Source organism: Pygoscelis adeliae, unplaced genomic scaffold (assembly GCF_000699105.1).
Source record: "Pygoscelis adeliae isolate BGI_AS28 unplaced genomic scaffold, ASM69910v1 Scaffold1, whole genome shotgun sequence".
Classification (NCBI taxonomy): domain Eukaryota; kingdom Metazoa; phylum Chordata; class Aves; order Sphenisciformes; family Spheniscidae; genus Pygoscelis; species Pygoscelis adeliae.
Window position 1 is genome coordinate 3,918,951 of NW_008824051.1, and position 14,433 is coordinate 3,933,383.

Here is a 14,433-nt window from a genome sequence, read left to right on the forward strand (position 1 = left end):
TAGATGGGTGCGTTTCCCCGCGGGAAGGGTGCCTGCGCCGGCGGGGCGAGCATCCCAGGCCTTGTGTGGGATGTTCTCCCCGTCCCTGCCTGGTCCCCGGGTGTCGCTGGTTTGGGACTTGCCCCCCACTCCTTGGCAGTTTTGGGACTCGTCCTCTGACGATGTTCACATTGGGAGCTGGGGGGGGGATCATTAAAATTAATAAAACCCCTTCCCACCAAGCGGCTCCATCCCGGATCCCCGCCAGAACAGGGCGATGAAGAACTTCATGCGGCCAGCATCCTTTTTCTGGGTAGAGACTCCTCTTTCTGGGAGTGAGAGACTGGGGAAACACGTCTCCCATTGCTGTGCCTGTCCAGGGCTGGAGCCCTGTGCCAGCCCCAGCACCCTGCGCCTCCCGGCTGGGCAGACACAGGGGGCTGAGGGCCAGCTTTCTGCCTCTGACCTATAGTCCCTGGTCTCATTTGGGTCCCTGCTTTGTTTTCTTCCTCAGTCTTAAATACAAATTTATTCTTCATGGTTGTGAAGTGTGAAAAATAAAATTAAAAAAAACCTGCAAATGGGGAAGGCAGGCAGAGCCCCACTGTAGTATCTGTTGGTTTGGTTTGTGCTTTTCCTGCATGGTTTTAAGTCCGTGGAAGTGGTCACACTCCACTCCCACAAGCAGCACGAGATGCCCATCCTGGGGCCCCAGGGATGAGCCCAGGACCCTGCTTCACACACACACACACACCCCCCCCCATTTTTGGTGTGACAAGGAATCTCTGAACAGTAGACAACGCCATATACAATGCATACTCGTATAAATTGCTGTCATTGGAGTGCGGCAAAGGCTTTACGTGGGGATTTACTGCTCTGAGGGATGCCCCAGTGGCCGGTGTTGCTTTTATACTGGCAGGTTTTCTCTTTCCACCTCTCTCCCCACCTTTAGGAGACCTGTCTCGCATGGCCTCTGTTCCTCTCCAGGGAAAAACTGTGCTTCCACCCCCAGGCAGCCAGAGAGCACAGGAGAGCTGCTGCTGGTGCCACTTTGAACAGAAAGCCTGTGGAGGAGGCTCCTGAGTAAATCCCACCCGGGACAGCACTGGAGGAAACTCTGTAGGAGACGCACATCTTGGGCCCCACCAGCTCATCCCGCTGCCAGCACCAATCCACTGCCTGCTCGAGGCTGATGATTTCGTTTTCCTGTCTCCTGCCATTGCCATTTGTTTGGTGTGTATTAATAATGTCAGTCCTGCAAGATCTGGGGTCAGCTCCCTCCCCTCCCTATTGCCAGGGTGTTTAAACACACTTTCCCTAATGTAAAAATCTTACACTTGAAACCACCTGGACAAAGGAGCACGAAGGGAAATAGAGGCGTCAAATGATTTACTTGAACAGCTGACCAGAGCCAGAAAACAAAAAGCAAATACTTTAATTTCTAATGACTGCCCTCCCTTTCAGGAGGTGCTTTTGCTCCAAGATGTTTTATATGCTGCTTTCCCTAACAAGAATCCAGGGACTTCTGCAGGGACACACGCAAACAGCTACTTCTCTTGCAAAAGTGGGGTTTGGGTTGGATAAGGGAACGTGAGAAGGAAAAGCAACACAAGTCTGTAGCAGCAAGGCAGAGAGACGCTACAGATGTGGTTCCCCTTTGTAAAGGATCTGTGGCTAAAAAACATTGCCCACTGCAGTGCTGTCAGTGCAGTATCGTTTGCAAGTGCTAAATTCACGTCATTTCTTTTTATGCCTCCAAATAAGCAAGGGGAGAAGGCAGTAGCTGTGGGAAGGGTTCTGCAGGGTGCTAACACCATGCGAAGGCAGGCAGCCCCTCGCGATGGTTTGTCATAGCTTCAGGTACAGCACCTGCCCGCATGCTCTGCTAGAAACCCGCACCAGAAAAATCCCTCCCGTGCCTGCCCTTGGCTGCCCGGAGGAGCAGTGGGACGCAGGGACGCCTGCTCTTACTCGGTGACATCCGTGAGGGTTAGAGCAATGCAGTTGGAGAGGGGCACCGCGCTGCCCGCGTGTTGCGGCCGGGGCTTGGCTCAGCTCCCGCCAGCAGTCCCCGCAGTTGGGCCGGGGCGCCAGTGTAGGGGACAGCATTTGGGTGGCAGCAGTGGGCCTGGTGGGTGTGGGGTTTGCCAGGAGCTGGAGGGAAACACCCAGCAGAGATAAGCCCCATCCCAGCGGGGAGAGCCAAGTCGGGGCTGCGTGAAGGTGGGGGAGGCCCAGAAGTGCCCCTCATCTCATGTCCCACCTCCCCGGCCTCGGTGGCACATGCCCCTGCAGAGCTGTTGGTGACTCTCATGACGTTCCCTTACGTGACCTGCTTGGCGTGGCGTAAATGGGGCAAAGAGCTGAAGTGGCAAAGCACGAGGAGCTCTGTAGGGGCTATTTGCTGCAGTGGGGATGGGTTGGGAGGTTTTCGTAAACCACCCCTTTCTCTCTTCTTATTCCTGTCTGAATTTAATATCACCAAAACAGTGGCAGTTCTGAAAAATAAAGTGTTTTTTGCTGCTGAGCAAATATCCTCATCTTGCTTTGGCTGGATGACCCTCATGGGAAAAGGTGATCTTGCATGCACAAGTTACAGGTTTGGTCTTCCCTTGTGTCCCAAATCACAGCTAGATGTGGGGCTGGTGCACCCAAAATCCCCGCCAGTGCCTGCCTCTCTGCAGGAGGCTCATCCTCTTAGCCGCACTCCCATGCTTGTGGCTCAGCTGCATTTACACCCCCAACCCCCCCAGCAGCAGGGTTTCCCCAGTACCAGGGGCAGCCCTACTGTAACCAAACATGCGGGAATGCTCGCCTTTCCCTTAAAAAGTATCTTCTGGGTCATTAGAAACAGCCTTTTTCTAAAATTAGACCTCCAGGAAATTCATTTCCTAGAACAGACTTTTTCCATTTGGGGAAGAAACAGAAGAAGCCTTGGAGTCAGCCTTAGCCTTTAATCCCAGTTTCTCCTGAGCTGGAGCAGCTCGGTGGGGTTGGAGGCAATTGAAGGTGCATCAGCACCCGGCAGCTTCACGCCTGTGCCCTGGGATGGCTCCAGGCTCCAAGCGGGCAGCACGGCCCTGCACAACAACTCCCCAGGCGTGGGCAGGAGCAGCATTGTACCTGGCATGACCGTGAGCAAGCCACTGCCATGCTGAGCCCCACTGGGCCCAAATTTTGGTTCTGCTCATGTCCTGGTGGAAGGGGCACCTCTGACATTAAACATCTACAGCACTCAGAGCGACGTAGGCACCTTGGAGGGGCAGCCAGCAGAGCCAGGCTGGCTGCATCCCTCCTGGGACATAAACACCCGCTAGTTTAAAATATTAATATTTGGAATAATGTCTGGTGGTGAAAGAAAGCCAGACCATGTTGGGTTTTATGTGTGTTTGCATGCAATGAAGAGGAACTCAGAAGCCACTGCAGGCAGGTGGCAGGCAGCAAACCTCCCCCCGACGGCAGCTGCTCTGTGTCAGCCAGCGATTGCCACCGTCCAGGCTACCAGCAGGAGCCAGAGCTCCCCGTGCCAAGGGCTGGTGAAGAAATCCCCGCTGGCACCAGCGCTGCCCACAGGCTCCTGCTGCGGGGTGTAGCATTTAGGCTTTCCCCGGAGGGCTCAGCCTGGGGGCGGTTTTGTCCCCCCATTTTGCCCACCTCGGCAGGCAGGACTGAGCGGGAAATAGGAGCAGACTGAACAAGTGTGTCAACCCAAGTCTCAGTCCAAAGTTACTTAGGGATGTGGTGTGTGATGCCATTTTTTTAGTGCATGAATGCTCTGGCTGCCACATCTTCACTTCTCTAGGGACACACTTAATGTGCCCTAGACACAAGCATGCACTCCTGCTGGGCTTGCAGTTCACAACCTCTTCCACAGGGATGAGATTTTCCTTTGCAAACAAGCTCCAAAGTAGCCTGTAATTGTAATATTAGCTTCTAGGATCAGTTGCTACATGCTCATAGATGCATTCAGATCTGAATGTGTATTTGGAGTGCATGACTTGAAGATTTTGACGTAGTACGTGTATACCTTGCAATAACTCTCATTTGAACTGGTATTATTTTTTTAAATGGTTGCTCAGGCTAGTTTGAACAGAATATAATTGAAATTATGTTTTTCTAAATATATATCTCTAAATGATACAATATCCAGACAGTGTATTTCCATGCCTCTGCATTGCCACCAGTGAGAGTTGCGCGCAGGCAGACCCTGGCTCCCCGTCAGGGTGAGTTGCAAGCTGGGACTGACCGCAGCCCTCCGGCCCGCAATGCTTTTGCCCCACAGGTGTAACAGCAGCCGACAGCCTGAAATCTCCCCGATGGCCTCACGCAAAGCACACCTGGTTACACTGATTGCTCTGGATCATGCATAAAGTCTCAGCCACTCCCCACCAGCACGGGAGTGTCATCAGTGCCATGGGCTGCAGCCCTCTGTGGCTCCCAGCAAGTGTTTGCTGCAGGGCTGAATGCGTCCTGGTGGTGCGTGGCAGTGCTGAAGATGTGAGCTTGGTTTGGGGAGGAGGCCTGTGTTTTGGGGAGTGCAAGTGCAAAGGGAGGGTAATTTTTCCTGTTGCGTGGTGGTTACTGGAAAGGGAGTTTTCTTCGTACCCCGCTGCTGTGGGTGCACAGAGGAGCTCCAGCAGGGGCTGTAATTGTGCTGTGAGGGCATCTGGGCAGGTTCTGCTCTTGGGTTGGGGGGGTGGGTGTGTGAACCAGTTTGCACCTGAAATCAGGGTGAGATATGTGAGGTGGCTATGTGCCTCCCCTGGGGCTGCATGGTGTGGAGGAGGCAGGTGGCTGGGCACAGGGTCTGCCCAGGGTTGCAGTGTGGGGCTTGGGGCAGGGTTGCCATGGACTTCAGCGGTATGCTGGGGCTGCAGGGGCAGGAGCAGCTCTGGTCTGGCTTCTGCCTGCCCACAGGATGCTGGAGAAGGGCAGAGCAGGGCTGTGCTGGGCATTTCCAGCTCTTCAGTGGCTGTAGGTTTGCCGGCTGCTGTCTTCTGGCAAGGGCCAGCATATTGTGGGGTAAGTGCCCCAGGAACCCACTGGTCACCCTGTTCCCTGGGTTTCTGGGTGATGGTGTTGTCTGGCTCCAAGGCTGCTCTCAGAATGGGAATTTTGGTGTCTGCTCCAGCAGAGCTGGTGCTGCTGCCCATTTGAGGACCCAGCAGAAGCTGCAGGCTGTGCTCATCGCCTCTTGCCCCTCTGCCTCTTTTAACGCCCTGGAAGCTTCCTAGTTTTCTGCCTGCTGATGCCAGAGCGCTCCCTGGGGCGTGGGTGTCAACAGCCCGCAGGGCAGAAAAACTGCAGGAGGCGCCTGTTCCTCCAGGTGAGGAAAAGACCTGTTCTCATGATGGTGTTTCGATGAGGGTAAAGCACAGAGGTTTTTCCCATGGCTTATCTGTCTTCACTAAGCTCCAGTTTTTGACTTTCCATTTGTGTGATTTTTTTTTTAAATTATTTCCCCCCCCCCCTCCCTTTCTGAAATGGTTGCATCAGCAGGGTTTTAAAGATTTCTTTTCAAGATAATTATTCCAGATCTCTCTAGTGGATTTGCCACCTGATAATGTGTCTGCATGGGTGTATTAATAGTATCATAATATTATATATCAGTTTTCATCCCAAAGCGCTTCACATGCTGAGGGGCGAAGCCTAATTAGAAAGATGTGGCAAGTGAAACGGAGCTTTCTGCCTTGCCTACTAGTCCCTCAAAGCCATGGGGTGAGAGAGGAGCCTTCTCACTGGTCTTGCACCAAATCTGCGTTTGGCCCCCTGAGTCCTGTTGAAGCCCCCCAGGCTGGACCCGCCGCCCGGCTCGCCCTGCCTTGCAGCTGGGCAGGGCTGTTCTGCCCTGCTCTGTTACCGAGGCTGGTCCTCAGTGGGCTCCCTGCCTCTGACGCTCTCGCTGCAGCTGATTGCCTTGCCAAGCTGCAAACAGCCGTCTGCATCCTTCCCCCTTCCCTATTCTTCTCATTAAAGACAAGTTGCATGGGGCTGGCGGTCCCTGCAGCCCAGCAGTGGTGTGTCAGCTGTGGGGTGTCCCTCGCTGAGGCCGGGTCAGGCGGTTACTAATGGTCTGTGCCAGGCACCGCTCGCGAGGGCGGATGAAGTGGGATCTGTGCTGTCACCTTCCTGATGGCTACGTCCCCCAGCCTCGCTGGTGGGTGCCCTCTCCCACTTCTCCAGGGCCACGCTTGGCTTTGGTCTTTTGCCACTCCTCCTGCGTGAGCCTGTGTAAACAGGAGGAGCATTGCACTGTGCTGGGAATTTGGAGACAGGGATAAGCACACTTTAATCTCTCAAGCTCCATCTCCAAACACCTGCCCTTGCATTTGGGGCTGTAGAGGGTGAATATCACGGGCACAGTTGTATTTCCTCCCAGACACCTTTCACCTCCTCCACCGGCCCCCTCCCCTCCATGCTGCCGGGCTCCCTCTCCATCCCTGCCCTGCTTGTCAGAAAGGCTGGGAGCCCGGAAAGGGAGGCCAGCCCTACACCCGCTCTGGGCGGGCAGCAGGTGTCACCGAGCCCTGTGCCATGGTGCCACCTTCCCAGCAGGGAGGGGGGAGAGTCAAAGCGCTGCAGCAGGGAGGAAACCACCCCGGGCAGCGGCAGCTGATGGTTGGTCATGGGCTGCAGGGCATGCAAGGGACTATGCAGTCCCACTATAGCACAGAGAAACGTGCTCGAGGCTTACTCTCTGCAGCCTGCCATCACCTGTGGCAGTGTTGCAGCCCTCCAAGGATTTGGGGTTTTGATGGAGCAAGAGGCTGGCCCTTTCCCAGCAGGGCTGCAGGCACCCCAGGGGTGGCTGAAACCCATCCTCTGTGAACACCACCTGGGCTAGAAATGGGATGATGGCTGCAACCCTTGTTTTCCTGAGGGGCTGGGACAGGGAGCGTGAGGTCTCTTGCACAGAGGACAGTTGGTGTTGGACAAGCTGCTTACGTAAACCTATGTTTGCAAGGAGCCTCCTACAGAGGTGAGCCATCCAAGCAGGGCCAGGTGAAGCTTGGCAGCCTGGAAACCAGCTGTGTGCCAATGTTTGGGGTCAAAACTACTAGGTTGTGGACATTCATATGAATGAGCAATTGCTTAGAGACTTTAGACCCTTGCTTGTCTCAAAAATTACCAAGGGAAGCCCTGACAAGTCCAGCTGGGATCTCCCATGTGTTTCCTCACCTGCAGTGGCTTTGGGGAGGGAGCAGAGCAGTGGCACTTTGGGGTGTTGCATGTTGCAGGAGGAGCAGGGAGCATGAAGTATGGATGGTCAAAATGTGCAGATGTGTTTTGACGGGCTGTCGGCCCTTGCAGCAGAGCTGTCTTTCAAGGGAAAGCTCCCCTGCGACGGCTCTGCCACCTGCTGAAGTCTGCTCGGGGGCTGCTTTCACACAGGGAGAAGGAATAATGTGCCCAGAGTCATTTTAAAGTGTTAAAACTGGAAAGAAAACCCAGGTGAGAAGGGTTGCTGGTAGGTGTGTGCACAGGGGATCGGCAGGGTGGCTTTTCCCCCTCCCTTGTCTCCATTTCAGAGGTGCAGGTAAGGCTCCTCACCAGCCCTCTGCTCCCCTGTAAGGCTCTGGGTCATTAATTCCTTAAGAAAGCCATGCCCTGGCCCCTGCCTCCTCTCCTCAGGTGATGCGGGTGCGGGCTGGTGTCTATTGGATGCTCTCCACCACCCAGCTGGTGGGAGGAGGAAGACCCATTTTGATCCAGGGCTGATGGGGTTTCTCCAGGCTACGTAAAGAGACTGCATTTCATTCCAGCTGTCCAGCAATAGAATATATTTAACTTTAAAAAAAACAACAAAAACCAAAAACCCACAGTATCAAAACACAGCAAGTCACAATCCAATACTTGGCGATATAAATAGGCATAAAAATGGTCCTCTGTAACCCCTCAGTTTGTGCTCCGGCACAAAAATGAAAGGCAGGCTCACCATCAGGGTGCAAACGGCAGAGGTGGGCATGCACCCGTTCCTTCCTTCCTAGGGTGGAAAAACCCGATATGCCCAAGCACGGCCAAAACCAAGGAAAACATGGACTCAAGCCAGTGGCGGATAACTTATCCCCCTCCCAGCCTGTGGAGCAGCTCCTGTGTCTGTATGTGTGTAGTGGGTGGAAAAGGGGGTGCGGGTCAGTGTGGGATCGCTTGCTGGGTATTTGGGGGAGTGCTGCCATCACCTCTAGGCAGTGCCTGTGGAGGCGAGCCCCTGTTTTGATCCCAAGCCCAGTGTGCCACTCCCTTTGACCTGCCTGCTGGAAGCATCCTTGGAGCCGAAGATGGATTGAGCTACTCTCGCCTTGTCGGTCCTAGAGTCTGTGTGAAGCCTTCACATCCCATTGCACCGTTTCGGTGGAGGGGACGGGGGGGTGGCGTCACTTTCCTCTGGCCGGTGGGTAGGTGCAAGAGAAGCAGGACTGAATTTCAGCCTGACTCTAGTTGTGCATATGGATGACAGGAGGAGGAAGGATGCCTTGTGGGTGATATGGGCTCCTGTGGGATTCACTGTAACTAACCCTGGTTCAGCTGGTGCCACTGTCACCTGGGGTTTTACAGCATGCTGCTCCCACAGGGGGATGGAAAACCTGAGTGCCAGTTTGGAAAATAAATTGCAGCACTGCCTGAAAGTACGTTTTGTGTTTGTGAGCATGAAGAGAAGTCAGCTAGAAAATACAGGGGTGTGTTATCATGCCGTGGTTAGCAAGCATGTGGGAGAAGCCATTGCTTTTGACTAGGAAGAATATCAGATCTAGCCAAGCTTATAGCTCTTCTTGTGTCTGGGCTTTCAATGTCAATGAACTCTTGGTGGTGTCTTGTAGAGGATGCAGTTTGGGTTGAATAGTAATAAAATACACCCTGGCTGGAGTGTATGCATGTACGTGAACTGCAGTGTCATCCCAAAACAAGTAGGAGGCAAGGCAAGGGTGGAATAAAACAGCCTCCTGAAGAACGATGAGCCCGTGGCCTCTTCAGCTTCCTGTCCATGGAGCTCAGCACAATAGCCCCTGCATCACGGCGAGACTACGACAAGGGGCGGTTTCCAGCAGAACTGAAAGATCTTTAATAAAATGTGTGACAGTCGATGCACGTAGGGAGGAACATGCGGCTTTGTCTCGGGAAGCACAGGATGCAGCACAGATGGAGGCACCTCGCAAGTCTTAACACTCCCTACCACACGGCTGCGTGCCGGAGCCGTTCCCGGCACAAAGGTCCACTGACCTTTCTGGCTGCAATTGCCGAGCACGCGTGCCGCAGCCGAGAGCGATGCCGACCCCCTGTGGCAAGCGCGGTCTGGCGGGCAAAAGGCTGGGAGGGCGGGGGCCATCTGCCATAGCACCTTTTCCATGGTAAGTACGGATTTGGCAACACCAACGAACTTAGGGAAAATGTTAACGTGCTCTGCATTGAAATGGTTGGGCTGACCCAGAATGAAACTGGTTTACAACTGGCCACAAATTTCAAAAAGACGTTTGGTTTGGTTCCTACCTGGAATTGCTTTCCACTGAGTAGCAAATCAGCTGTTCAGCCTGGCTGGGTTCAAGTACCAAGGAACTATTTCATTAAAGCCCTTTTTTTGAGAAACCTGGTTTTCACAATCAGCGAAGAGCAGCAGAAAATACTGTGTTGCTGGTGGATGGGGGTGAAGCAATTGCATTTGTTCTCCGTTACCTGCTATCGCTCTTTAGCTGTAAGACTTGCATCTAAAACATCTATATTTAAAAAGCAGAAGATGATATCGGGATAGCCTGGTGCTATTCACCTTTGACCAGATCAAGCGTTCACTGGCTGCGACCTCTAGCTGCACTGGCGAGGAGGCAGGGGTCGGTTTGCAGAGGTGGTGCGGTGTGGCACGGCAGGCGCTAGCGGGATGGTGCGGCACGGCTCCCGCAAGTGGGAGGCGAGTTATCCAGCCCTGATGTTGGTGGGTGTCCCGGAGTGGGTGGCCTCCTTCTGCGGCGCTCTGGGAAGAGGCGTAAAAGTGCTGGGTGATTAATTTGGCCCTAAAGAGGAAGACAAGCATTGCTGATGGGGAAAAGCTCCAAATTAGCACTCATACCTGTGTCTTCACTGCGTGGCTCTTCTCAACAGTGCATGAATTGTGGGCACTATGAACATACCTCTGGCTTGCTGCTGGTTTCCTTACCCCAGGCTCCCCAGGAGCCCCTCGAGGGGTTGGGCTCTGCCTGGTCTGTCCCTGGCACAAAGCTCTGGTCTCTTATGAGGAGGAAAAACCAAGTTGCAGTGTGTGTGTGTGTGTGATATTAAAGATGGGGCTGAGCAGGCCCCCCCCCGCCTTGTGACCACTAAGTCTTGAAATCCTGTCTATCGCCTCTGGCTTCCCCAGCCCTGCCCTGTGGCTCAGCCTCCGGGCTCACTGCAGCACATGTCTCCCCACTACTTTCCACAGGGAGACCTGAAACCAGGCTCAGGGGCTCGCCATTGCCCAAGAGCATGCTGCTGTTCACACCTGGGCTTGGGGGGAGCTTGGGGGGTGCTGGTTTTAATCAGGACTATTGGAAAAAGTGGGCTTTTTTATCATCATTATTACTGCAGCGAGGCAGCTTTGGTGAAAATGCAATTTGGTGCTTGCTCCCCAGTAGCAAGGCTAATCTATAAAGTTGCTCCTGTCCTAAAGCAGACAGTGGAAATCTGTCTGGTGCTAATTAAAATCGATTAAGCAAATCCCCACAACAGGCAGAAATAAGGCCTTTTGTCCTGGGTGTCCATTTGACAGATTTCAGAGCCTCTGAAGTGGTGTGTTGGCTGTTTTCTTGGCTTCATCAATTTGATAGAAAGGTCAAAAATAAGAAAAATTTTTACAGAGCAAAACCTGAAAGTAAATTATGAATCCCACACCTCTCCTGCATAGCACTGCCGGTGCCAATCTCCCTCATGCAATAAATGCGGTCAGCACACAGACGTAACTGAAGCGATGCTCTCTGGAGATCCGTGGCAGTCCCGGGAAGGGCAGCATTTCCATACAAGCCCTTCCCCAACTATTCCAATTCTCCCATCCTCACTAGAGCACAGGGACAGACAGCACTAAACGTGGTCCGAAAGGCCAGCAAAATCCTGGCGATGCTGACGAAGAGCTAATCCTGCCATTTTTTGTTCCCAGGGGAACAAAAAATTTGTACAGGTGCTGGGTCTCTGGGATGGGGCATCTGCTGCTGGTCTGACATCTGGTGCCACAGGAGATATGACTTTCGGCAGTTTAATGCCCAGTGAAAATGTCAGCTTGTTTAACCCTCCCCAGACTGAGATATCCTGCACTGCGTGTCCACTAAATGTTTGAATCCATCTTCTCAGGCACCAGAACAAGTTGTTCCTAAGCCACACTTGGCTGCTCCTGTTTCAGAGTTTCTGCACCCAAAGGCTTTGCCTGGTTTCTTTTCAACACCTCTACCAGCTGGCCTAGTGAAACCTGTTAGCTGTGTCTGCAGAGGCTCCTGCATATCCATCCCGAGACCACGGCACAACTAACTCAATGCTCAGGCAGCGTTTGGAATTTGCACTTGAACCAGCCACTCTGTTTTGGCAAATGTGAGAGGCAACCACTGCTCTTGGACGTTGCGCTCGCCGCAGCTGAGCTGGCAAGTTGTTTGGGTGGCTTAATGACTAGTTACAAACCTCAAAAAGAGTTCCCACCGATCACAGCAGCAGCTTGTGAAGGTGTTTTCCAGCTGTACTACTGGTTCCCTGTTTGCTCCTGGTTAGGAACCTATTTATCCCGTATTTTCCCAGGTGGGAAATGAAGGAGCAGAGCTTCTCTGTCTCACGGTAAATGCTGAAGCTCAACTCTCTAACATCCGTACAGTCCTGCAAGCTACAGAGCTGCAGATGCTACAGCACAGGTCACTGAGCGGCCACCCTCTTAACCGGTCCTTTTGGTAGAAACAGTCAGAGTGTTGAAATTGTTGAACATCATGAGCAGAAATCCTCTTGGTGATTGCTGTGGCAATGGCAATCTTGAGGAACTCATCCCTTGGCTTTAACGCAGATGTCAGATGGCTCTTGGTTTCATCTTTCCACCACTGACCTACTAGGAGTTGATTTTTTTAAAGTGCTGCTGTCTTGCAAGCCTCTCCTTGGCAAAGCAAGGTAACCATGCCCCGCTGCGGTGCAGCATCGTGGCAGGATAACTGCGCTGCTTTTCCTCTTGAGCACTTCCAGCCCTGGGTTAACAAGAAGCACTGACCAGTGCTTGTCTTCCAAAGAAACCCACTTCACTGCTGCCTGTGTTGTGTGGCTTGCATCTCTCTAAAAGTTGATGGTTTTTCATCTATCTTCCTCTAAAATTACAAATGAGCAGCTTCCCTGTCTGCACCATGTTATGGATCTTTGCTTTCTGTGGAGCAGCTCGAAAAGCTGAGCTCAGCACCCCGATTTGGATACAGGGTAGTTGCTAAATACCCATTTCTGGCTCGCCAGCATAGCAGTATGAGCCACTGCTTAGGGTGCGAGGTGAGAGAAATGCAGCCCGAGTTATTCTTGTGGTTCTGCCATGGGTTTGCTTTGGAGTCTGGTAATTTAACCTTACTGCATTCTGCAAGGAGGCACGCGTGCTCAGGGGCACTTGCTGCCGTTTGACACCTCAGCTCTCTTTGCAACAGGAGGTGTTTTAACTGACAGGATCTGCTCTGTGTAGAAAATGAAAACCTGCTTTAAAAGCAAACCATCGTGCTAGGAGAGGCCAGGAGCTTGTAGGGCAGCGGGGTTTGCTGCTGTCCCCTTGCCCACAGGCTGCCTCTCTGCAGGAGCAATGGGCTGGAAGCAGGTCTCAGCTCTGCCACGCTCGGGTGGCTCCCAGTTTTGGCAGCGGGTTTGTGTGAAGCTCGCCTCGCTGGGAGGACCCTCCCCAGTCAAGAGCAGCAGCCCGGTTTTGCCCTCTTTCAGCAGGGCTCCTCCCGCCACCTTTTTGGAGTGGAAAAGCAGCCAGGTGCCACCACCAGGTCCCCCCGGCTGAGCTCCTCTCGCCCTGCTGAAACACCAGCCAGGATCAGAGGGGTCACTCCACCTGGATGCCCAATTTAGCTCTGCGTATTGTGTGTTCAAACCATGAAAACACAGCCCTACCCCATTTGGCCATGGGCCTTCCAACTACAGCCACTACCGAGCACCTGGTTAGCACCAGGTTGCGATCCTCAAGATTTGGGCACTTACCCTGGGGAAGCGGAGCGGGGACACTGCTTCAGCCAGGAGCACATGCCGTGCTGTAAGGGGATCCGTTTCCAAAGCACAGAGACGCTTCCAGCAAGGCCCTTTCAGGGGGAGGGGAGGAAAAGCCTCTTTTTTTGGCTCCCCCAGTATTGTTTTACACTAGAAGCTTTTGACAGCACGTGGCTGCACCCACCACCCTAGAGGCAAGGTGCTGCGGGGCAGCGGTCCCTTGCTAGATAAAGTCTCCCCAGGGGCCAGCGGTAGGTCTGGTCTTCGCATGGTGCCAGTGGATGGAAGCAGGGGATGGCCCCAGTCAGTTCAGCAGTGAATACGATTTACAGCAAGCACATTTCTCAAGACATCTGCAAGGACAGAGCTTCATTGAGCATCATATATACACAGACAGCAGAGGACGCTGGGCTGAGCCCTCCGCTACCACGAAACAGTCAAGGATGGGCTCTCGGGGTGGGGGAAAAAAGTACCATTGGTTTGCTTTTACATACTGTACATATATCTATTAATAGCTCCTTGGCATTTGATGTTCACAGCCGGTTTCCTTTAACGGTGAGCGTAAAAAGGAGGCAAAACGTCTTCAGCTACTTCCCTCTGGGAGGAGAGAGATGCAGCACCTCCCGGTCCCCCGGCTCAGCTGCCTGCCCAGGTGCCACCTTTGCCAGGGGTGTCTCCTTCTCCTGGCACCCTCCTCCTCGGCCGCCCACCACGTGCTGGCCAGGGCCAGTCCTAACCCACGCCATGCTTGCCCCATCTCCGCTGCTCAATGGGATCAGTGCAAGTCTCCGTCGGCTGCTCTGCACCTCCGCTCCGCTGGACGGGCAGATGAACCGGGTTCAAACAGAAGGAAACAAAACAAAAGGAAGAAGAAGAAAGACAAAGGGTAATGAAAAGGTCCATGGCCCACAGCTGCCAAAGGAAATCTCTCGCCGTGTTTCTCTGACCATACTTGTCCCAGCCACTACAGCTGCTGTGGGATCCCCTGTTCCTTGTAGCCTGTGAGGAGGGAGGGGAAGGGAACATGATTAGTGTTAATTTCTAATGAGGACCCTCGGCGAGGCTCAAGCGAGCCACAAGCCTCGTTTACCGGGAGTGGCAAACCACATGGGAGAATAGGGGGGGCTGCCACGTGCCCCCTCGCCGCCAGGCTGCCCCGGGGCAGGCTCAGCCCGGTGAGCCGCCCTGCCTTGCTTTAGCCAATGCCTGCCCCGTGCAACCATGGGGTGCAACCATCTTCCTGGGCACGGCAGCGTGGCTGGCCGCCGGCCGCCCTGCCGCCGC

At 53.7% G+C, this 14,433-nt stretch overlaps 1 protein-coding gene across 1 annotated transcript in view; it reads right to left on the reverse strand.

Annotated features, from left to right (window-relative positions):
* Nucleotides 1-13,332: 13,332 nt before the first annotated feature.
* Nucleotides 13,333-14,433, reverse strand: part of LOC103925046 (chromosome unknown open reading frame, human C1orf95) — a 10,118-nt gene continuing 9,017 nt past the window's right edge. Inside the window, exon 4 of the mRNA XM_009333690.1 lies at nucleotides 13,333-14,148. Coding sequence (XP_009331965.1) covers nucleotides 14,114-14,148 — 35 coding nt within the window. The 3' untranslated portion in view covers nucleotides 13,333-14,113. The remainder of the gene's footprint in view (nucleotides 14,149-14,433) is intronic.